The sequence below is a fragment of the Poeciliopsis prolifica genome, unplaced genomic scaffold (assembly GCF_027474105.1).
Source record: "Poeciliopsis prolifica strain line A6 unplaced genomic scaffold, Auburn_PproV2 SCAFFOLD009, whole genome shotgun sequence".
NCBI classification, from domain to species: domain Eukaryota; kingdom Metazoa; phylum Chordata; class Actinopteri; order Cyprinodontiformes; family Poeciliidae; genus Poeciliopsis; species Poeciliopsis prolifica.
Window position 1 is genome coordinate 14,561,669 of NW_026562384.1, and position 26,035 is coordinate 14,587,703.

General features: G+C 38.0%; 1 protein-coding gene across 3 annotated transcripts in view; it reads left to right on the plus strand.

Annotated features, from left to right (window-relative positions):
• The window catches only part of LOC129362832 (protocadherin-1-like), a 190,974-nt gene that overhangs the window by 122,195 nt on the left and 42,744 nt on the right, over positions 1-26,035 (plus strand). Inside the window, exon 6 of one of the 3 annotated variants that reach the window (XM_055034593.1) lies at positions 14,270-15,439. The exons of the other annotated variants lie outside the window; for them this stretch is intronic. Within the exon in view, the coding sequence (XP_054890568.1) occupies positions 14,270-14,328 (59 nt within the window). The 3' untranslated portion in view covers positions 14,329-15,439. Of the gene's footprint in view, positions 1-14,269; positions 15,440-26,035 lie in introns of those variants that run through there. 3 annotated transcript variants of the gene reach the window in all.

Here is a 26,035-nt window from a genome sequence, read left to right on the forward strand (position 1 = left end):
CCAGGCAGGGTCAGCCAGGTGGTGGCAAGGCCAGTCTGGAGCGATACTCCGATCAGTACCAAAGACCTCCAGGGTTTCCTTTTAATCTTGGCCTTTTACGAAAAGAAGGCCAGAAGATCATCAGTCTTGAGTTCCTCCTTTTGTCCTTCATGGCCAGAAGGATGCTGGGTAGATTTTGAATTATTTAAATAAATTAAATTCAAAATATTTTACAAATTTCATTTGTTGTTTTCTGTCTACATAGTGAACCATATTTTAGCAGCTCCCCATACAATTTGGATCAGATTAGTGTGACTAGCTGTTCCTTATCTTTTTTTTCAAAGTAAAACTTTTCCAAGTTTGAGGGTGAGGAAGCCGTGGCCTCTACTGGTCAAAAACACTTAAATATAGAATTAATCATGTCATAAATAGTTTAATCTCTTTTGCCACAGTGACTTGCAAGGGGATTCAGTTACAAACTTTAGATTATTGTTAGAATTTTATTTGATAGTCCAACACAAAACAGTGTGTAATTGCCAAGTATTTTTTTAACAGTAAAAATAAAATGAGAATGTTGTAGAACCAAGTAATCTTAGAAATTAATTACATTTTCCACTTATTTTTCTCATAAGTGGAAAATTAAAAAAAGACTTTTATTTAAAACTAATATATTTTTATATATATCCTAACATAAAACAAAAAACAAACAAACAAGAAAAAACCCTAGAGTTTAAAACTTAAAAAGAAAAAAAAAAAACATTTCCATCTGTAGTTCTGAAGAGATTTGAGATGCATTTTGTTCTGAATTGTCGTAATTCTGCCCTGCCGACTGGAAGGTCACTTTATTTGCGATTCCTCCTGCTGCTTTGAGCAAACTCTGAATTTTTTTGGAGGGTCTCAGAAGTTCTTGCATTTCATGATATAAAAAGAAGAAAAAATCAATCTGACTCTGAACAGCATCGGTAGAGCTGAGACTTCTTTCATGCTGCTGGAGGAGAAATGCCAAAAAAAAAAAAAAACACCAAAAGATATATACATTTTTCTTGTCCCAAGACAAACTCTGTGTGTGTCTGGTGGGCTGATGAACACAGGAGGAGTTGCTGGTGTCCGGCTCCTGACCAACACAGAAGCTCCTATGGGGAAGCTGCAGCGTTGCATGTTAACATTCTCAGGTTCTACAACAACAGAGCGGCGTTTGGGGATTCTGAGCGCGCTCCGTGAGCCTTCAGCTGAAGGCCGCTGCTTTCATGGCCTCAGCTCCAGAAAATCCCCCTGAACCAGCGGAGAGCTTCAGGTACAACGGGTCCCAGTGGATGAAAACAGAGGAGGAGTCTGGTGGAAGAAAGGAGAAATGGAGGAGAATGATGAGGAAAAAAAGGAGAGCAGGTTGGAAAGAAGTAAAGGAATAAAGAGGTGTAGAAGCAGGGCTATAACGATGGGAAGAGAGAAAGAGGCTGAATAAGGAAGTAGCAGGAGCAAAGCGAAGCAAGGGAACAGGCAGATGAGTCGACAGGATAAGCTCGTCTGCCAGCAGGGGGCACTGGACTCATCCTTCATTACACCATCTGTTACACATTTGGCAGCTGACCCTGACAGTGATACCCCATCGACACACACACACCAGAACATTCACTTTGGACCCCCTCTGCTGTTCATTTGCAGCAACACGTGGACATATGACCCCTGTCTGTCCACTTCGGTGTGGGAGCACGCATGGAGGTCTTTCACAGGTTACTAATCTGAACAAGCTGCCAGGATTCATCAGCTGATTACAGCGCCCATCCCTACAATTACGCTTAACAGCACCATCTGCATGTAGAGTTAGACGTTAGACTACTAAGTGTAAAGTTTACGATGACTCAAACTGATCTCCATAACTACGTGTAGTTTCTTTACCTATCATGAAGATGGTTTTAGTGCTTTTTGTTTGTGAAAATTCCCCCTTCACTGGTTTATGTACAGAGCAGTTAATAGCTGGATTTCACCATTAGATCAGGAATGTCAAGAATGGAATGGGTGGATAAATCTACAACCTGAGATTGCTATGGCTGCTGTCTACTGCAGGTAGCATGCTGACTCCTTAAAACTACTCAATTAAATCCCACTTTGCAGAAGTCCTCTCACTGCACTTTTCGATTCTCCCAAAGCTCTTTTTCTATAACAAAGTCACATAAATTTGGCCACATGAGGGCGATGTCTTTGTCTACATGCATTATCCTTTATAAGCATATTTTTCATGAAAGGGGACATGTTTCTAGATATAGATTTAATAGGTTGCATGTAATTACTCACACATTAATGTCAGCACTGGTTTGTTGCGTGCACATCCATCATCCTGGAATGTGAGGTCAGGAGTAACACACACACATATATACCTCACACACAGAAGTGTGATGGTCACCTCCCCTGCAGCGGAACAGCATTTCCTTCTCCAGAGAACAGCAAAGTCACAACTCAACAACCTTTCACTCTATTTCCTTTCCTTCTTTCCTTTCCTCTCTTCCTTCCTTGTCCCTCTGTCCTTGAATCGGTTTGTCCAGAGTAGAAGCTTGTTCAGTTTGTTAGCGACAGCAGCGGGTGTTCCTCTGTCTCTGGAGACTGAAGGGAGGACAGCAGTGGACCACAGCTGCCCTGCCAGATGTGAGTTTACACTGTCTCTCTGCAGTCAGCTGGTGTTTGTATTGGCATGCCTATGAATCTAAATCCATTCATCTAATAGTGTTAACTTTCTTTAATGAAATCTCGACATCTGTAGATATTCCTTTATTAAGGGAAGGTCAGTTTATTTTTTTTCCTGTGTGCGTAGGTCTGTGTGTGTGTCCAGATATATATCCCCCAGTGTGTGTCACCTCAGACACGATAAGATTCATGCTTGGTCTGCTTGTGTGCAGTTTGGCTTTTAACTCGTCAAATCGCCTGTGTGCTCTTAGCGATTTCCTCAAATCTGTCACCATTCTGACAGTAAGTCAATTTCCTATTTGCAGTTTGTCCTGCTCGGGATTGGTCCAGGGTGAGTTCCTTTGTTCTCATAGGAACCAATCGGGACCTCCACATTAGGTCAGATTGTCTTTAGTAAGGATTGATTAATCATTTGAGGCCTCGTTAGTACTCTTTTTTTTCTAGGCTATTATCTTGAAATCTATATATTTTGTTTACTTCACTGTCTGCGTGTGCATGTTAATGTATGAGCTAACTTTTGTCCTCTGGTATTGAAAATCTATCCAGAGAGGAGAGAAAAGAGCCATTTTTTTCTTTGTCAATGGAGGCTGCAATTTTGGTATTCATCACTGTCATTAGAGCATCTGAAAAAAAACGTATGATTGTATTTACTGCCTCTCTCTGCATGCGACTTGGCTTCTTTTCTACCCAAATCAAGAATGGACTTGGTAGTGATGCAGCAGGCCCTTTCTCCTCAGACTTTGACCTAATTGTGGGCTCAGTCGACCGGCTGCTGAGTTTGCTTGGTTGTTTTTGAAGCTAATGTCTGTCTGCAGCTCATTAAAGCACAAAACAAGTCAGCCACATACACAAATGCACTCTCGAACAAAGATCCAATACTTTGATTTAAAAGGTCACTTTCAATATTTATTTATTTTTTTTAATCAGTTTTTAAGATTGTTTTTGTCTCTTTTAAAAAATATATTTTCAGTAGACAGGACATGAAAAGCATATATTTTGAGTCACTCTTTTGCATTTAATCAAAAATTCTCATTATTTAATTTAACTTTGATGAAAGGCAGTTCTTCCTGATTCACAAGGAAATGTATCCTCTGACTTAAATTAGGTTAACATTTTGTGACACACAATATCAGAATAAAAACATGTTCTCTAATTGGTAAGGATAAATCAGGGAACTCATTTTATTGCAGAAGCCTGCAATAAAATGAGCCTCACTAGATTTATAAAACACTACTGTCCCTACTTTTAGCAACTACACATATGTATGTCTAAATCAGTTATTTTATGAGTTCATAACCTCCACCTCAAGCCTAATGTAGCATACAGAATCCAGAATGAAAGAGACTGAATATTGAATTAGCACACTGGGGATTGTGATATTAAAGAGCTGAAAGTGTCAATGCTACCTTAACAGCAAGTTTAGAAATGATCTGAAATTAATTTAATATTGCATTTAGTTTAAGAGACATCTAAACTAGTGCTAGCATTGTTCTTACAGTCATGGTTCATGTAAGACCCAAACTTCCCCCTTTACCAGAGCAATATGCTCACCTTTGTCCAATCTGTGGACTTTAATTACTAACTACTAGATTACAGCATTAAATAAAATGAGATGAACTTGAAACATACCTTTAACTTCTCTCATTGAAAGAAGTTTAGAAACAGAAGAGGAGCTATAAATCCATGGAGAATAATACTACCAACACAACCAGTCTTTCGTGTACATTGTGGTAGCAGTATTGACAATGAGCTCAAATGTTCTATACTTACTAACATATTCATACACATTGAGTCCAATTTAAGTCTAGAATTTTAGAGTTCAAGTCTTATACTAGTGAAAACATTTGCATTTCTTACTTAAACTCAAAGTCAAATTTCTCTTTTCTACATTTTCTTGTATTTTTAAAAGTTGAAGTTATCTTCCTTGAACTAATGCAACAATTCAGATAAATGTTACTACATGTCAGTATATCACTTTGTTTGAGCCACAGTCCCATTTTCCTTCTGTCAACTTGTAAAATTCAGAGTTTCAGTTGTGAGAACAATTTGTATCCTTGTAACAGGTTGTTGGTAACACATATTTTTGTTATGTGTCTCTTGAATTTGGACGTTTTTATATTCCTTTTGGAGACAGAGTTAAAGAGATAAAAAGCAAAACATTTTAAGCAGACAATAAAGGTACAACTAGGCAATTTTTTTCAAGAAAAAAATCTGAAAGCCATTTAGAGAGAGCATAGAGGACTATTGATCAAGGTCTCATTAAAAGAGTCAATGAAAATTGTATCTCAACTGAAGAAAAAAGGGCAAAATCCTGAACCAGAAGGACTTTTGCACACCACTGTAACCTGTATTTTTCTGTCTGACTGTCATTAGCAACAGAATCAATAATGTTATCATCCTTAACCGGTCGCCTGACATTATAACTGAATGCTTCTGAAACTATCTCACCTCCATGAACGTTAATCAATAAAACTCTGACTCAGTCACTATTTCTCAGAAGTTTCCAGCCTAAAGCATGAGTCATTACACAAACCACCGACACGCACAGCAGGATATCATCTGGCCTCCGCAGTTCAGCTCACAGTGGAAGCTGAAGAGGAGGTGTTCATGCTAAAGAGACCAGACTGGAAGGGGTTGGCATGGAGACCTTTGTGAAGGCAGCCCTTGCAATTCTTTTCCATCTCTTCTTCTTTTCATGACACAAAAAGACTTTTTTTTTTCTTCTTCAGTTTCCTCTTTAAAAACTGGCAGAGCTGAAAAAGCTCAAGGATATCAGACAGATAGGTGTGAGGTGCAGCCCCACCACCCAGACCTGCCGTCTGTCTGTGAATGCTTCGGTGGGGTCACAACATGCCGCGCAGCTCGGCACGTTGTCTGGCTTCCCTCATCTTTGCAGTTTAGCCTCAGTGCACATATACAGACAGTGAAGCCAGGGGTTGGGGGCGTTGAGGAGGGTAGGTGTATTGTATTAATGGTTTCACATGAGAGGAGGCTGCTCAATGAACTTCCTGTTTTCTGTTTCTGCTAATTTGACACAGAGGCTGGAGATGAATGAAAGGAGTCAGGCAGAAGTAGCCGTGTTTCCAACCCTGAGAACAGACATTGATCCAAGCAGTAGTGATGAATATGCTGCAAGTATCCACGACGTAAAAAAATTAAATGAAGAGGTGCTTTAAATGTGGTTTTACTTTGTTCGTTCTGTGTGATACTGCAAGACAGTAAGGAAAAAAAATAAATAAATAATTTATTGGTTTCAAATGACTTTCATGGCTATTTAAAAAAAAAACATAAAAAAATCAATGTTGCACGCAGAATATCTTTTCTGTGGTCTCTATTCTCAAATTCTGGTCAAACATCAAGATTGAAAGGAAGATCATAAGAATCCTGTATGTTAGGTATAGAGTGAAATTATTTTCAAATTTGTCTGATCTTACAGGTTTTTAAAATTTTACAGATTTTTCTCGGCAGACATATTATTTTGTGTCACTTGGCAATCATAAATCAAAGCTACATGTGGCGTTCCTCAAGGTTCTATTCTCAGAATACTTTGTATTCAACATCTGTCCCCTATTATGTATCCTCTTGCTTAAATTATTCATCACTGCAATATCTTTGGACGTTTTGTTTATGTCACAGCATGAGCAGAGTCACAGAGCAGCGGTATCCATGGTATCTAACAGTGCATAGTTCAGAATTTCCGACAATCTTAAAGTAAGTACTGATAATGTTTCTGTGACTCTCTGAACCACGAAGTGGCCAGTTTGTCCAGCATCTCATAATAACTAAAACTTTGCTGGCTGATAACAAACATTGATAAATTAGGGTTTGGAAGACTTCATCCATGTCAAAATCCACCCTTCAATTTCCTTTCAATGTTTCTTGTTATGTCAACTCAAAACTTGTTGCATAACTCAGGTATATTTTAGATGTAAAAAAAGACCTGCTTAGGCCAAAGAAAACAGCAAAGAAGTTTTGTAGTTTAAGACACAACAACTGCTTGTTTCTCCTCTTTTGCTACACATCTTTTTTTCTAAGTATGCACAACCATAAGGAAAACCCAAAAGCAATGTTACTCTTGCATAAAATTTGCAAAGAAGATGTAGTTTCTGCCATTAAAAAGAACAACCAGTCTGAGCTGTCTCGGCTTCTGTGTCTTCTTCTGTGTTAAGTCTCACTCTCACGGCTCCACCTGCTTTCAAGGAGCCCACCCACTCTGCAGGGAAGTGTTATAATGAACTCTGCTGCCAGTGTGACTCGGAACAGAAAGATTACATGAGGACGGCTTCATTCTGTATGTTAAATCCTTTAAACATGGTCTGATAATGACTTCATTCCTCCTGAGAATACCCCAGGGGATAATAAAATAAACCTTAAATCATCTTCCAGTTTTTCCCCCATCTCAATCTGTAATGTCTCTCTGTCTGTCTGCTGTTGAGTAATTTAGAAAAAAGGGAAATAATTTAAAATGGGAACTGAGCAACTAAAAGTGATTGGGCCAAAGTAAAAGAAAAAAAAAGAGAGAAGAAAAAGTGGAGAACTGAGAGAGAGCAAAACACTTAAGAGAGGAAAATCGACTTTGAAAAATGAGAAAGAGGGAGCGCCGGGTCAGAGCTTCACCAATAAAGTGAAAAGAAAGATAAAAGATTCAGCCTTGGCAAGAGAAACCGAGGCGCTTTCCTGAGAGCTCTTCAGCCCGGTGGACACATCCAGCCTCCTGCTCCACTCTCCCACAGCCATTTAACTGATTTAATTCTCCAAAATGGAGTCTCTTTGTCAGTCTGAGCGGCTTTTTTTCTGAGCTGTCACATTTGAAACTCTCTTCTCAGCCTCTTCCACAGTAAATCTGTTTAACAGCGGTGCATAAAAACGGCATAAATTTAACGGATGAGTTGTGTCAAACAGCACAACACGCCCGCTAGAACCTCATAAAGACCCGTGATGTTGTCAAACACAAGATAATGAGCTAATCCCAACCACGGATGCTGTACAGGGAGATGGACTCCGTATATGACACAGTAAATGCTTTGCTGATATCTGTCTCTTAAACCACTCCTAACATTGATGTTTTACCTTAACATTTAAAATAATTTCTACAATGTTTTTGGCTACAAAAGTTATACTGTGCAATTTTTCAGTGAGTAGATTTTAACAGCTAATTGTAATGATTCAAATGTTAGTTTTATACCAGAGTCCAAATAAGCCTTTTTGCACATATGAGCAGATGATCACTCGTTTAGAATTGATCTGTTGATAGTTGTTCTACTGAGTATAATAGCCCCTATAATCAGTATAGGGTCTATAAAAGTTTAGTTAATAGCCCCTATCCAACCTAAATTTATTTGCAGTTATTTATTCATTTATTTTTTTAAATTACTGTTGTTTTGCTTTTGAACACATTCTAAATATCACATGCAAAAATTAGGTACTTAGTTTGCATATCATTTAAATTCGGCACAACACAGCACAATTCACACCAGTAGATGGTGGCAGTGTGCATCGAATCATAATCTGTGTGTGTAGAAAATGTCCCACCAGTCATTAGTAGTATACATGTGCCACCTCTGCAAAACCACAATGTACAACGGGGCGGAAAACAGACTAAAAGACTAACCGAAAAGCTTCAGATTGTGACGAAATGTTTACAAACTGTGAAGACTGTTTCTACTTAGAGTAGCTGTCTTACAATCTGAAAGTTGAGGGTTCATGCTGCCAAATGTTGATGTGGCCCTCTACAAGGCACTTAACCACAAGATTCCTTCTGTCTGATCTAATTTAGTAGCACAATCATGGCTAAAAAACAAAAATAAGCATCTTAGATTTATGGTATTTACTGAAGTTGAAACACTGATGGAATCATCAAAAGGCTTTGGGGGCCCTAAGCAGTAAATTCAGAGAACAAGGCTGACGTGAAAAAAAAAATAGTCCCATCGCACAGCACTTAATCAATGACCATAATTCATCAATAGGTAGACTAGAGATTTTTTTTTGAAACCATTTGGCAATCTCTACAACTTGGACCTAAATACCACTTGAGATTTGACTGTGCAGAAAATGAGCCTTGTGTTCAACTTCTCCAGAGACAGCTTCCACTTCTTTCACCACTAAGGCATCTGAAATTGATAGTAGGGCTCCACATGATAATCACATGGTGGAGGTGGAGGTTGTGGTAACATTGACGAAGATTTATTCCACAGCTTTGTTGGAAAAATAGGATTAAAAAGGAAAAAAAAAATAAACACGATTCATCTTGTTGAAAGTAATCAGTCCCAAAGTTTTATGGATTGTAAAGAACATCAGATATTTTAGAAAAAAACATGAGTTTCTTTAAAAAACAGAACTTTTCAAGCGATAACAATAATCATGAACACCATGGTCTAAGAATAAGGGGGTATATAGCATTTGAGAACAGGAAGCAAACCTGGGAAAAAAAGGGAAATGTTAATAATGTGGACAGGAGCATATTAACCAAGCATTGTGGTTAATATTCTCTGGGTTTGCAGCCAGAACAGATTTTATTAGATGAGTTCTTACCTTTTTACTGGTGTACCCAAACCACAGTTAAAAGAGCAGAGTTCTCACTAACAGGCAGCAGGCTTCACATGTGTCAGTGTGTTTATATGTTGTGGGCAGTGTTAACAGGAAGCCTGGAGCTGTGAAAAGAGCACACAGTTGGAAAAAGTCCACAGCATTATCTCTGGCCCTGTCAGACCAAGTGCATGTTGAGCCGCACTGCCTGTTTGTTTGCCTCTGAAGTTTCTCTTTTATGCATCGAATAGCACTTTCCCTGCAGTCACATGCCTTAGAAACCTTGAAAATATGCAATGTCTGTACCCATTTTTTTGAAGATGTCTTTCTTTTCTGTATGTATTTCATTTCACACCACTTTTCTTTACATGTCATTTGTGATTCACAAAGTTCAACACTCACAAGTGATTCGTCAGTCAGTACGATAATCCAGCACAGTTTTTCATCATTCTTTTGAGTGGAGGGCATTTCAAATCAAGGTCAGTCAGCCTTAAAGAAAAACAAAAATCAAACAAAGAATTGTCAGGTTAATTTTCCTTTGTATGAAGAGAAAGTATAGGTACACAAAAGCTCATAATGACCAAAGTTGAAGTGACATTTTTACTTAAGACTTAAACTTGTAATTGACTAAATGTGCATGGCAGTACAGCAGTCTGTGAGTTTTGCTGTTGAACCTTCTGTATTTGAAATACCAACTATAATAAACCTATGGACCATAACTACAAGGATTAGGACTCTAGCATGATGTGGCCTTGCTCCGCCTTTAGGAGTTCCACTAACCAAGGAAATGAGAACTGTCTCCTGTGAATCAGGATGATTTAGTTGGGGTCATTTTGCCATTTGAATGCTTAAGGGCCTAGATCCAGGGCTCTGGAAGGACATTCCAAATCCTTTATGGCCTGGGATCACCAGGACCTTCGAAGGAGACCTGGATGTTGCTGCTGATTTAAAGGGTTGTCTGATTTCTTCCCTGGACCTGTTAGCTACACCCGAGTAACATACTAGTCACTGATAAGTCAGAGATGAATGGATGGTCACAATCCCTTCGAATTAGTAAAGGGGACTGAAATCATGATTTAAACCTAACTCATAAGCAGTTAGGTTTTATCTTTTACTTTGTTGAGGAGTAGTGATTCGTAACCTCATTGAAAGTTTGTTTTATCCATATCCATTGTCAGTGGAATATTTACTCTTTAAAAAAAGGACCAAAAAACAAAAGAGCAAACAGCACTAGTACTGACTGCATACAAAACAGCTCAGGGTACAACATAATTGTAATGTGTCCTTGAAGGAGAAACACATATTTATCTTTTTTAACAGCTCTTATTGTGGCACAGAATTGCCTTTAGATAATGCTTAATGTCTCTTGTGGAGAGTACAGGAGAACAGAGGAGGCATTTGCAAAGATGTGTGTCTGATAAGAAATGATCTTCTCATCATGTACGAGAAGGCCAAACTGCTTGCCTATTTGTATGTACAAGAAAACGTGACCTTTCCTTTGTCTGATCTTGAATTTTTCTGAACCATGTGAGGAATCTTAGTAATTTTCTTTGGTTGAACCCTTCTTTTGTCCTTTTGTGAAATAAGAGAACCCTCAGGTCTCTCCACAATGAACAGATATACAAAATTTAGTCTCAATGTGTAAGTGCTTCCATCTTTGTTCCAGTTTTTAATTGCTCATCTGAGTTTAATTACTATTACAATTTTACTTGCTCTTTAGATTTAAATACTGATTTTAAACTTATTCACGCTTAGGTCTGAATTTTTCTTTTTTTTTATAATAATGGAAGAAAACAAAGGAAAGTAAGAATGAAATGTGCAGGACTATGGTTTTGCTTTTCAAATATGTAATAGAATTGTTTTCTCACAATAAGTACAATGTTACTCAACACAATTTTATTTTACTTAAATTAAATTTCTTCTTGACTCGAAAACTGCATAGAAGCCGTTGAAAATGAAACATATTCAAGAAAGTTTATGAACTCAGAGCCCTTTAAACAACTTTTTTCACATATTTTGTCCCTTTCTCACTCCTGAAACATTCATACAGACTCGCTGTAGAGGAAGTGAAAGTAAAAAAGTGACTTCTTAACACAAGATTCAGCTAAAAGCTGTTTCTGCAAAGCACTGTGAAGCAAAGGATTAAGCTTGACATTTTTGCAAAATTTTAACCCAAAGTGGTAAATTAGAATCCAAATGGCTTTATGATAATTTAATTTTCATAGTGTGAACATATGTCAAGAAGCAATGTTGCATTAATACTGGCTTTGGAACAATGGATCAGATTTTTACTCTAGGAGATGCTGAGAGGTGAAGAGAGTGTTTTGTTCTTCTGTACACAAACATTTTGTGAATCTGGAGAAGGTTTACCACCATCAATGCATTTTTGGGGGACATTGCAGAAGTGTGCAGGGTGCATGTGTTCCTGTAGATGGATATCCAATCCTCCTATATCCAAAGTAAAAACATACTCTTGATAGAGATCCCTAGCACAACTTCATCTACTTGCAAGGTACATGGGGAGTAACCGTGATCTGGTATTGTGAGAACTTCACTATGTTCACCCTAATGAAGGCCTCAAGCTGAAACTCATCATTCTGTCAAAAGTTTTTTTTTTCTTTTCCACTATAGCAAGTGTTGCACTGGGTCTCACATTTGCACATTCTTGCCACAGGTTTAGCCTATTCCGAGTACGAGTTGAACTCATTTCGAGCTGCCATTGATCTTCAAACCAAGGCAATATGTGTAGTTTGCATGCTGAGCACAGGACAGCCAATATAAGATTCAGCCATTCTAACGATGAGGTCAGAGTCATCGAGTACCTGCATTTGCAGTCACCAATTGTTAGATGAGCAGAACACAAAGAATGAATGAATGGACGCATGTCAAAGTCAACATCGCATCAATTTTTGCTTTGTTTGTTTGAACATCCATTGCCCCTTTTAACTGGAATATAGCTGATCTTATTATATCATTAATGGAATTAATTACTTTAATTCATATTTTATTGCAACTAAATGAACTTACCTATGCTATAAAATCTAAATAAACAAACTGTGTTTGCTTTTTTCAAATGAATCCTAATGAAAGAACCAAAGACCTTCGTTCTGTGCACATTTAACAAGCGTCTGATCTGAACTCCGTAGGCGATCAGAACCTTTAACTGCCCGCCAAACATCGGCAGTCTCATTTCTTATTCTCCCTGTAAATATTAGCCTACGCTAAAATTACACACAGCATGTGCCTTGGAGCTTCTTGCAACCTGGCTCTGATTCAACACTGTTGTGACCCACTTCCCAGGATCAATGACATCTGGAGGATGGAAGAAGAAGAGGGGGGAGAGAGAGAGAGAGAAGCAGAGAAAGGGAAGGTTGATGTCTTACAAAGTGCTTGATAGGAGGTAACTTTTGGAGCAGATAGCATGGAGGAGGAGGTGCTAAATGAGAACAATGTCCACTTGCAGGCTTTCTTAACAGATGCTGGCACAATGGGAGAGGGAAGGAGGAAAAGGAAGGAGTTCTTAAGAGAGAACACATTGGAATGTAGGAGGACAAATGCACTGAGGTATAAAAGATGGAGTAAATGGATAATGGCGGTTATTCCTTAAAACTGAAGTGTTAGATCTGAGTTGTACACTTTAAAGATCTTACTTTTCCTCTGTTAAAATGCAGTCTCACTATGGTTGAAGTAATGCACGTTCACAACAGCCACAACCCCTGAAGCTTTTTTGTGAGTGTGGGTGTTAATTCCTGTATGTGTGCAGTGCAGCGGGAGTCAAAACTCAAAGGTGACCGAAAGCCTTGTTCATCACAAAACACAGCAACCGTAAATTTAAACAAGGTTGCAGTGGAGCTAGGGTTATGATGGTAGAGACAACATTCATTTGTACATATGTACATATGTATACATGTATGTATGAAAATTTAAATTTCCCTTGCAAAATATGATATACCATTGCTGAACCTCTCTGCTTGTAATAACTTTATTATTACATAAGCCTCCATCTGTCAACAATTCATACTTGACACAATACAGAACTTCAGTAGCTCCACAGGTAAATGTTCAAATTAATTCAATCCTTAGTCTCTAAAAATGCCAACAGAAAACATACATGTACATTTCTGCAACATTATCAAACTTATAGACTTTCTGAAAAAATACAGGTACATTGACCAAAATGTGTTATCTTTACAAAATTCACAGATTGTTCATCAAAAATGCACAAATTACTGCAGATTTCTGACTGTTTATCTAAAAATTATAGATCACTTAAGAAAGCTTAGAATTTGTCTTGATAACAGTTTGTTTCTAAACAAACATAAAGTTTATGCGTTGGCTTTCAAAAAATTTACATATTATCTTCCTTAATAAGGTTACCTTTATGTAATTTGAAAATTATTTTCTGAAAATGTATTAGTAATCTTTTGGAACATATAGTTTAATTTTATGAAGCACTAGAAGTTACTTTCAAAAACTGACAGGCTACCTGTCCATTAATGTATAGAGTGTCGGGTCTTTTCCTTCAACTTAATGGTTTCTTTTACTGGCTGGGATAATTTCTAAAGTTGCTAACATTTTATCATCTGGAGCTTATTTGTTAGTTCACAGACATCACAACCTCACCAAACTTACTGCTCACATAGTAAAAACTCCTGTAAAATAGTACCTCCTAAACCGTTAGGGTAAAAATTCACTTAAAATTGCTTGATTTTGAGCTTATTTGCATCATGTTCTACCATTTATTTAATGGCAAATACAAAAATCCTACCAAGTATCACTTTTGATTTATTTAATTGTCCAATATTTACCACATTTAGTAGGGACAGTGTGAGTTCATACACAGTTCAGTTATTCCTACATTTCTTAAATGTTATTCACGTTTATTTAGCCTCCTTGTGGCTCTGCGAACTGCTGCACAGTTAAAAAAAACAGTATTTTTCTTCTTTTTTTCCACTTTTTTAACAGACAGATTTTATTGACTCTTCTTTTTGACATTTTTTTCCTCATTGATGAGAAGTTTTGCATGGAAATGTGTTCTGCGATGCGTTACCAGAGGTGTAAGACGTGCGTATCTATCCTCTTATAGGTGGAGCGTCGTCGAGCACCAGGCTGGAGAAGGGGGCCGGACAAATCAGACTGCCTTAAGACAAAACTAAAGACACAAAGAGCATCTTAAGCTTCCATTTTTTTCCCTCCTCCTATTTACAAAAAAGAAAACACATTAAGTCCTCAAGCTTTTTATTTTTCTCTGCTGCGATTCTGAGGACTTCTTTCTCCTCTTCCCTCCTCACCTGTGGTCATGAGCTTTTTTTTTTAGCTTAATGCTTCACTTGGAATTCCCAAGCAGGAGAATCACATTCAGAAAAAAATGAATGAAAACCATATTCTTTTGATAAGAGAAGTTGACCTGAATAACACGGAATCATCTTTTCTTCTCAATCATGTCCTTGACAGGTTACGTTTTTGGAAGTGGTGTTGATTTTTCAGGGGAGGGTTTTCATCTGCTCTTTTCATTTTTTGGATGATACTGAAGCTAGTGAATCTTCTCCTTTTATGGGCATCCTTTGCTCTTTTTTGTGTTATTTTTTACAGCTGCTTTGGCTCTGTAAATTGGACTTCCACATAATTTTGTTTGCAGCCACTTTTTCAACAAAATTTTTCTTATTTTTGTTGCCCTGGTGCCTGTAGTTGTTAAATGACAGTCAGGGTTCGGAGGACAGGGTGACTGGCAGATAATCAGCCGACACGCCTTCTTTCAGTCCAATAGGAACTCTGGTAGGAATTGTTTCAGAAACTATATTTCTTTTAGCCTTCACTGATACTATTGCCATGGGACATTTAGGCACAGTTAAAGGAGCAACCGCAAATACTTACAATTGTTCTTAAAGATGAATGGAAATAAGTTCTCATTGTGGGTTTGACTTGGGGGTTGATCCAGTGTGTTTTGCACTAGACTTTGCACAGACACTGGCAGCTGGAAAATAAGAAAATATTAGTAATAAATCAGAAATCTGTTGTCCAAAGGTGCTATTTCATTTGAAGGGACTTTGGAAAACCCTACTGTGTAGAATTTTCAACCAAAATAAACTATGAAGTAAAGGAAAATATCCTTTCAGCCAATATGAGCCAATATTAGCTCATAGCTACGAGTGGTTTTTCTACCAAACTGGTACTGAGGTTGGTTTTGATTTCACAAAATCTGGCTCTATAAAATGTTTGACAGAGTAAAAAAAAAAAAACAAAAAAAATCATTTAAGGCTGGAAATTGATTCAGAAACCACCAACCTATTGGTTGCTTAGAACTCCTGATCCATTTTTATGTTGAAGTCTGGCTTGCTCAAGACAAACCTCCCGACCTGCAACCTGAGCAAAAAGGGATATGATCTGATTATCTCATCTCCTCAGTGTTTTTATACTAAACAGAATGTTGCTTTAGTGCCACACATATTTTTTTTTTCACAGCTCTCATAATTTATTTAATTTATAAACCGAGTTTGCAACTCTGTAAACACTGATGGCCTTTTAATATCACAACACAGTGTTTATGATTCCTGCTTAAAACTGTGGATGTGTAACACCTGTTTGCAATGCTTATAAATAAAGATAAAAAAAATCACATCCACCATTTAAAGTGTTCACGCACAACTCTTCATTTTAAGTGTTTATAAATCAGGCTGAACCTGATCAGACATGACAGCAGAAGTAAGAACATAAATCCAGTAATGTTTGTAGACAAGTTGTCACTCTGCACTGCGATCCTGTGATTCATTGATCTGTTTTCGATAGCGCCCATTAAAACTAGTTCCAGAACCAGCCCCAGTTTAGGTCTGTAACCTCTTTGGTGGAAAACCTCAACAGATGAATAACTCCCTTAGAAAACAAAATCAGTCATTAATTGGCATCTGTTTTTTTCCTCTGGTATCTACACAGATTGAGCTTTAATTGTTCATTTTAAGCCTCGCCACATGAATGGTCTTAAATCAAAGCCCCAAAGGCTGTTAAATCATATAAAAGAGATCAACACAGGAGACAATTTACTGTGGTGTTAATCAGTTGAATTTTAAATACCAAATCTGGGGGGAGGAGGACATCCAACACAACACAACACAACAGCCGTGTTCTTACTTCAGTTTTAATCTCTAAAGATTTTGTGCATTTGTGTCACCAATTGCCAAAATAAGTGTCATATCAATTGTTTTAAGTCATTTTAATAATCTTCTTTAATTTGTTGGTTTATGATTGCAATAACTTTTGTCCCCACTTTCCACTTTTATGCTTTTCGTGACAAAAACAAAAAAAAAATATTACAAAATATACTCCTAATTAAAGCTTTTAAAACAACACTGCAATTTTCAGAATGACATTAGGCCAGTCATTCTGATCTCACCTCTTCTTTCCACCTCTAATCACTTTTCTTTTACAAGTTCCATGTAAGATTTAACTGCTGGTAAATTCAGCTATCAAGGCAGTTAGACTCCTTATTGACCTGTTAATGAAACCCCTAAACTCCAAGCTGTCATTCAGCTCTTCTCTTTCCTTATTTCTTCCAGTGAATTGATCTGTGTAGGACTCAGTTAGTTGGTTTATACCACAGCTTAGTAACAATTGGTCACTGATCAAAGGCTTGATTATTTGTAAGTGCAACAGTGTGTTTAGTTTGAATTATACCAGTATGTTTATGGAATATAAAGCTGTAAAACGGTGTATGAATTTGAATATTTGTAGTAATCACTGGTTTGCTGTAGGAATCAAACAGAGCAGCTTGGTGTCCCGCTGCCGTTCATGTGAATGTAATTTGTATCCAGAGGTTTTTATTACAATAAACAAGTGCTGTCACACTCTAAAACAGTGGTTTGTGTGTTTGAGCTTCAGCTCCTTTGTCTACTCTTCGTTCATGATTCTGTGTAAACACCAGATGACATATTTTTGCTTTAACCTACAATGAGCTCTAGAAACCGCTTTAGTCCCATTTTTTTGCTCCCCTTGTGAATAAACATTATGCTACGTTTTGTAAAAGACTTAAATGAATATCCCTTAAAAATGTTTATTGCCTCACAGAGCACAGTTGTGGTTTCAGTTTAAAGTTTAAAACAATAAGCCCATATTTCTACTAATTAGATTTTAAGTTGCAATATTATGATATCAGAAGGTCAAGAGAGAGATGAATATTAATCTGTTTTTTGAGACACTGAAGAAACATTTTGGTTTTTACAGACGGGATCTGTCTTAATAAAAATTGGCCACTCATTCTCTGATCTCAGATTGTTCAACACAATTCTAATGGAGGCATGATACTGACAACGCTTTAAAAAACGATCTCTTTCAAAACATAAATTTTAACCCTAAATCCAAAAGTAACTATTTATTTTGGGATTTATGACCATAAATTTTCAGAGGGTTTGGAAAAGAAAAGGCCTAAAGTGTCAGTTCCCCCATGCGTCTAACAATGGGGATGAGATGCTAAATTGATATTTGGCTAATTGTCCAAAGAGAACAATTGTCAATGAGATAGTTGAATCATTGAGGTATAAGAGCAACAAAACATTTCATTAGAATTTATACCCTGCATGTACATGTAGCCTACATAATTTTTTATAAAATGAGGTCTGAGTAAGATGGCTGCAGGGGCAGATATATTCCTTTGAGGGTTCTGAATGCCATTGTGTTGAACTGTATTTAACCAGGTGTGCTTTTCAAACACTAGCAGCTCTCTGAAGCCATATTTACCTCTCTTGGGATCTTTTACCTTTCTTGAATAAAGCTGCAAGGGTTTTATGTCACTCCACCATAATGTCATAATCAGCAGCCCATCTGTGGAACACTTTGGAGAGTTTCTACACTAATCTTGCCTAATCTCTTCTTGTAATGATTTATTCATCCATCATAGTTTACTGAGTTTAAAGATGACCAACATCAATATGAAGAAGACAAAGCACTTTTACTATCTGCATTATTAATTGTTGTTGAATTGTTGTGAATTGTAGTGAAAATAACTTGGTGTGTTTGAAGTTTCTCGGAAAGGTTTCACCTTAAGCTCTCTGAAGTTTATGTCTGTTCACTCATCCTCGCTGTTGTCATTTTCCAACTAATTTTCTCCTTCACTGACGTCTCCACACCTGGTTCCACACAAACGCTCACAAGTCTGGGCTGCGGTCACCCAAACTTCGCAGCTAAATTTATATCAGCTGTGAAATCTGGGGAAAATGTGCGGATGTGTGTGTTTAAAGCCTTCAAGCAGCATATATCCTCATATTGATTTAAAGATAGAAACCTGGCCGGTCCTGTGGAGCCTCTACATCATATGATGATTTATCATCCAGCTATAACAATAAGTTTTTTCTAACATCTTAAACTAACTGGGGAAATTTTGGTTTGTTGATGTGCCAGTCAATCCTCAGAATTTCTGAACCTATTTACTTGAGTGGGTACACTTCATGATTCAGATTATTGATTCATTATATAGTGCTGATGGACTTTATTATTATTAAATGGTCTGCTGAAATAAAGGATCATAAATCAACATCTATTATCTTAACTAACAGCATTTGCAGCATTCCCTTACATATGTCTACGTCATGACATTGATGGCCTCCAGCCTACCAATGCTAGAAAACTTGCTGCTACTGATCTATACAGGCTTACAGAAGCTACATGGACTATTATGGAACAATGACAATGAGAATGGATTTTAAAAAAAGTCAAGTTGTTTTTAGTTCAAATTGAGTGAATGGCTTTAATGAGCTTGTGATCTGAACCCGTAATGGTAGCTTATGTGTTTGAGTTTTTCAAACTCTGCTTGTCCCAGAGGAATTCCATATTTAGGTCTTTGTCTTGATGTAGTAAATACGGACCTGAAAAAGTTTGTTTGGGAACCAGACCATTTTCAGTGCTGCTGTTTTATATTGATTAAAGCCAAACTGTGGGCTTAATTAATGCGATGATAAACAACACCCTTCTCCTTCTCTTGCCATCAAAGCTCACTCAGATGTACACACACATGTACGCCTTTAAAAAAAAGAAAATTAAGCACACATACATAGCTTCAGATGCGTGTAAAGAATGTGGTCCGTCTCTGTGGTGCGGCAGAACTGTGTTTATGGCTGTTAATGAAAACTGAGGCCAGAGTCCCAGAATCCCAACACTAATCACCATCCAACTCTCTGGACAGCAAAGAATGAAGGCTAGAAGGGGGTGGGCTAGTTTAGCGAACACGGCAGATGAGTGCACTCATGTCTGAACATGTGGAAGTGTTGAAAAGTGGTTTAAAAAGGAGGCACTGCATATAAGGTCTACAACGTGGTTCAGAGGAAATACCTTGCTGCGATTAATTTTTTTTGTTCTTACCATTTTTATAAACAGCAAACTTTTCTAAAAATTCTCCCTATGATTCTACAAAGAAGCCTACTCAGCTTCCATTGGTTGATGGTCCATATAAAAACTGTAAGAGTGAATGACGATCTGAATAGTGGTTAATTTTGTTGCACTGTGGATGGTTCTTGTTGAATTATTAAAACTAAGTAATCAAGAGAGTATAACTAGCCAGAAATCAACATTATTGCTCAGATACAGCAACATTTGTAAGAGAAGTATACTGGAAATAATTGATATGAAAATAATAATAACAACATTATACTGCCTAAATGTCTCTCATAAATATTCAGCCTTTGTTTGAAAGTTTTTACCTGCATACACAAAAACATTGCCTGGTAGTCTAGATAAAACAAATATGGTTGTTGACAATATTGTGTCAAAGAAATGTTATTATTGTCAGCTCAGTAAGCCAAAGTACATTAATGTGATTTATACAGAGCTTTCATCATTTTGGGGCAAAATATGAATGATTTTTAAATGATGAATTAATAATGAGTATAATTGAAATGTATGTGTTAATTAAAACATTTGATAACTGCCATTAATAACAGTATGCAGCTTTTACAAATGTAACTTTCTAATCTTGCTCAAGCTGTCACCATATCCTTATATAATAAGACAGGTCATTTGTGAAAAGAATGAGCTCCATCACCTCCTCCCAATCGCCATCTGAAGAAATGCACCACTCCCGACCAAAAACAACAAATCAGAGCCAAGAGAAGGGCTTCAGCCCTGTCAATCAATACTGCCCAACATGGTAATGGTGGAGGAACAATTTACCATTCCGGGGAAGCCGTTAAGCCATCGTCATTAATATCTGCACTAATTAGCCTTAGCATTTGTGGAAGGTTATGTTGTGATGATCCAGCAGTTGTGCAACATATTTCAAGGGGAGGTGATGAGCATGGGCATGATTGACAGCGCTTGCTAAGGCCCTCCTGCCTCTGATTGGTTGTTCCTGGCTGAGCAAAATACTTCTGCATTTATTCCTGGGAGAAGGCAGAGGAGCTAATTATTTGTGACAACAAATAATAATTATAGTGATAATTATGTCATCGCAGATTATGCTGTCATGACACAATGATAAATATAACAAATATGTAAAAAACAACAAATATTTAAGAAAAGCTACATATTGCACCTTTACATAAATTATAATAGCATTGAAATAGAATTCTGACTACAATCAGATTTTACAGAATTATCAGCATGAATTATTACAATTCTTTTTTTATTGTTTTAAGAAAGATTTTTTTTCTAATTGGAGACCTGAGCATTCTCTCATTATCTTAATATTAATCAGTATTGATTCATTTAAGCATAGACATTTATGTCCCAGATAAAACTGAATGCTTTCAGTATAAGATGATCACAATCGCTGTCTTTTCTTGTGATTGTCATGGAAGGAAATGAACACTTGGCTCTGCGCTGCTGCTTTCACTGTGCATCGAAGAGTTTATTAAGCCCACTCTGGCTCACTGAGCTTCAACTAGCTGTAGAAAATGGACCATGTGAAGAGACATGGCGCCCAGAGAGAACAAGACAGGCAAAAGTTGAGTCAAGTCTCAAGTTGGGAGCTTGGAATTTCAAGTCTTTTCGAGTTGTTTCTTTTTGGAGTTTTTTCAACAATGTTCCAATTGTGCTAAATGTAAATGATAGAGCATGTGTTCTTTTAAAAATCAAACATGCAATGTACTTATTACAAATGAAGCACAGTGGTTTTGAATTTGGACGTGATAGTAAAATAATTATCCATCCGTCCAAGTGGGGTTAAATCTACAGCCAACTTCACATCTTAGTATTGATAAAAACATGTTACGTGAATCAAGCTTGCCAGAATCGTTAACCACGACACAAAATAAAGTGCTGCATTTATACCCAGAAACACTCAGAACTACCCCACAGTGTTAGTTCTGTGGGGTAGAACTAACGCTGGGATTCAGCGATCCTTACAATTGTAAAATGTTTTACTTTTACAGCAATTTCTCAAGGATAGCAAAATTACTGGGTTTTGATCTGTTTTTCTAGCAAACTTATACCACTTGGAGATGGTATTTCAACAACCACTACGACCCCAGAGTTTTAACAGAAAAAACAGTAGACTTAATGCACTGACTGCAGTAAACAATATTTTGTCAATATAATTTCTCAACATAGAAGTCTTCAAATACACCAACACCTGTTAAATTCTGGATTTGAGAACATGGGAATGCTCTCTGTCCAATGCTACTGGGAGTAAAACTAACAAAAACGGTGGCTCAGGAGGCATATTCATGGGGAAATACTAATATGAAAGCAGAGTGAGAAAGGGGTGTAAGAAACCATAGTTTCCCTTATCACAAGATGGATGAATACACCAGTGGAAGTGGACCGGATTCATCATTATGATGGGTTCAGTTACAGAACCTGCTTTCTGACCCGCAGCTCCGCTTACTATCCACCAGCTTCCTGAGCTAACATGATGCACATTAATGTGGATACTTTTGAATCACCGGATTCAAAAGTATCCACATACTTTTGAATGTGGATACTTTTGAAAGTATCCACATTTTGAAAGTGAAAGATAAGCACTTGTATGCTTATCTTTCACTTTTATACCCAGTTGCAGTTATCTTTCACTCAAAAAACAAGTGAAAGATAAGCAGCATCACCTACGTAACCCAGAGTTGCTAACACGACGTTAGGTAGTTAGCTGTCTCATAGTAAAAGAAAAATACCTTTTACCTCTTTGTGCAACTTCAAATGCTGAACAGTTGGAAGTTGTTGTATCTCTTTCTGAGATCCTGGTCTTGCAGGTTTTGCAAGTTTCACTCCGTTTTTAGTTGGATATTTTATGACTGATGTACCCAAAAGAAATGACTCACAGGAGCACACCTGCTTTGATCATTTTTTTCACCTCTTGTTTTTCCCCTTTTTTATTTTTAAATCATGTTTATTTGATTGGTTGTGCTTCAGCTTATGCACGCATACATATGGAGTGTGGAAAAACAGAAGGTCGGTCTGCCCTGTTCATTCGGAATGAGTGAAATGAATTAATGGGACCACTTTATAAATGTGTTTTAAACTTTTGACTTGAGTAAAACATCAAGCCTTTTCAAGTAAAGAGCTTCAAATCTAGAGAGCAGTTAGCAGTCAAGTCCCAAGACAATGGTGTGAAAGTCAAAGTCAAGCCCGATCCTTTGAGCATTTTTTCAAGTCAATTCTTGATTTCAATGACTCAAGTTCAAGTCATGTGACTCGAGTCCACACCTCTGGTCAGACATATATTAAAAATGAATTTAGAAGCTAAATGGCTGAGTACAATACACAATACTCTCTAATAGCAGCAAATCATTCCAGTGGTGATTCCCTTGTCTTTCTCATCTGGAATGTGTGGAAAATCTGGTTTTCTATTGTCTTTGGACTTGTTGCAGACAAAACGTTAAAAGCTTATTTTCCTTTTTGCTCCATTTAAATAAAATCTGGTATGCTGATTACACTGTGTGATGGTCCATCGCATTCCTGTCGATTTATGTCCTTTTTTGCTGGAGCTTGACAAAGGCTTCCCAAATTAATCGTTCTTTCATCTGCTTCTGTTAGTTATTACTGACTGAAGGCTCTGGATGCAGGAATGGAACTCAAGGCTCCCATTTAAACTTGTGCCCTTGTTCTTTAGGTTTCTTTTTTTTTTTCTTAGATTAATTGAGTGTTTTTTTTTTTAAAAAGTAATATTCTGCCAGATACAAATGTCAGAAGAAATTCTGTAAACTGGTTTTGGGGAATAAAAAGTCTGAAGTAGCTCAAATAATTAGTTGGTATATCAAAACCTTGCTGAATCTCTGCCACACAGAATATTAGCAGTTCTGAAGACACTTATATGTCCAGCTTCGTACAAGCAAGTTCCTGTGAGTGCGATGGATAAAACAAAACGACAGTTGTTCATGCAGTGCTCCTGCAACAACTGGAATGGTTCCAGTTCCAAAGTGGTGATATCACGTCTGCCTGCAGACGTGATATCACATCTGCAGCTATTTTCATGCTCATTAGTGATGTGTGGGTTTATTGTATTACAGCAATAAATCACGTGAGTCGTTTAGGGAATTTTCTGTGCTGTAAAGAAAATGACACATAAGTGACTACATCAAAAAATCTGTAAACTTCTAAAGAAGAAAAAAATATGTATATATTTCTTGAATCAACAGCCATTTGGACTCTAAAGCATCCTCTGCAGTGCCCGTCCGAACCTTAACCAGCCTGTTACAGCTAGTTCCTCACCACACACAAACAGTGCAACAGAAAGCTGTACGTAAGTGCACAGATATCCAGACACAAAAACAAAGACACAGAAAATTCAAATAATTACTGAAGCCAGAAGTCAGCAGCACCATGCAGCCAGCAGTGTGCGTGTATGTGTGTGAGGGGGGCTGTGTTTTCTGTGTGTGACTTGTACTTTAATGAGGAGACTGAGGACAGACCGGTTTACGGAGAAAAAAACTCCAAATCCCATTACTGCACTGGTTAGTGTGTGTTCACAGCGTCTGTGTGTATCATTGTGAGTTTGTCGAGCTGTGTGATTACTGTAGGTTTATTTTCAGTGTGTCTGTGGGTATGTATAGGTCTGCCTGAGTGCGTGTGTGTCCCCCCCTCTGTGTCCACGGTAAACAGCGACTTCTCATTAAAGCTTTCCGCATGGCTGCAAGTGAATGCCGAGTCCTGGAACCTGGATAATCCACTCTACAACACAAATAATACACACACGCACAATCCAAAGCTCTGTGCAGCCCGCTGACTTACGGACCTCATATCCACTCCACGGTCACCTGAAGGGGGAGATAATATATAAATAAAAGATGGAGACAGAAGAGATAAAAGAAGAATAAGGAGGAACATGAGGAGAAATAACAATTGCGGAAAACAAAAGATTTGCAGCATTCAGGACTGTTGGAGGGAGAAGGCAAAGGAACAATTCAGAGGACGGGATCGACTAGATTAAGAAGTAAAGTCACTAAAAGGAAAGGGGGAAGAGGAAGACAAAGAGCAGAGGAGGAGCAGCCAAAGGGAGTTGGTGTATTTGTCAGTTTAATCCTCTCCTATTAGCAGCTCCTCTGTGTGCTGTAAGGATTAGCTTGTTGTTTGAGCTCTAGCAGGTCAAAGGAGGGTGTGGGTAGGGGGTGAGGGTGCTGAGAATAACGTCCCCGTGAGGAGCCTTCGTCGTTATACGCAACATCCACCTTCCATCCTGGAGCTCCCTGAGATGATTCACAGTCATTTTGCTTGTAAAGAGCTGAATGACCAATGAGTTGTTGAGTCAGGAAGCGTTTCCCACAGCGACAGTTTAGAGGGCCCTCCCCTCAATTAACCTCTTGGCATGGCTCAAACTCCAAAACACACATACAGAAACAGGAAGAATAATATGTGCATTGATATGCAAGATAAAGGCCATGCACATATAAGGTCAGAGTGAGGCTGCTGCTCATAATTCATAACACACACCGAAAGAGTCGCACACACACCAAACAAAACCGAAAGCTCAGCGGCGGATGCTGTGTTTACGATTCGGGTCACACAGCTAGAGTAAAAAGCACACGCAGAGGCAAACATGGGTCAGTGGTGCAACCCTTGCTTCTAATGCAGAGCACAAACGCACAACAAACACACGCCGAGTTTAAGGCCAAAGCTCAACAGGGAGTGAGCAGACACGCAATATCATGCGCAGAACACAAGTTTCCCGCGAACTTCCCCGCTTGCTGTAAAGTGGTTCTGCCTGGTTGATCACAAGATGGGGCTCTCTGACATCTGCTTATGCTTTAGAGCAGAGTTAACTTTCAATCATCTGAAGGCTTTGATTGGATGAGCAGGATTTGGTGGGTGTGGCTAAGAGTGTGAGGCAGAACTGAGGGAAATAAAGTGTATGATGACCTGCAAAAAACAGCACGCAGACAGACCAACTATCATATCACATCACATCACTCCAGAGCGTACGCGCGTGTGCGTGTGTGTGTGTGGGCATGTTTGTGATGGTTTTGGATCATATGCATGTATCTGTAGATGCAGCAACAGTCAAGTTTGTGTATTTTTGTGTTACACAACAAAAGACAAAAGGAAGAGTTCGGGGACATGACTGCATGTTGTGTGTGTATATTGCATGGAGGGAAGTGCTGTCCAGGGGGGAGATCTTCTTCTGCTCCAGTTAGAGCGGTCAGACACCAGCGCAGCCATCCATGGTCCACTTCCTGTGCATTTTCTGTTGACCTCTGACCTCTGCTGGTTGATTTTAGGTCCAGAGGGATATTTAGACCCTTCATCTACGGGCACAGATTTTACTTACTTGCAAAGGAATTTTGAAAGGGAAAGAAAGGAAAATATGTTAATTTTGACAAGAAAAATGTGTGTTTGTGATAAAACTTCACCTGATAGGGGATGTAATACAGCAGCATTATTTTATCAGTAGCCTAACCCTTTAATTCCTATTTCCCTCTTTCTCTCAATAAATAAAACGATG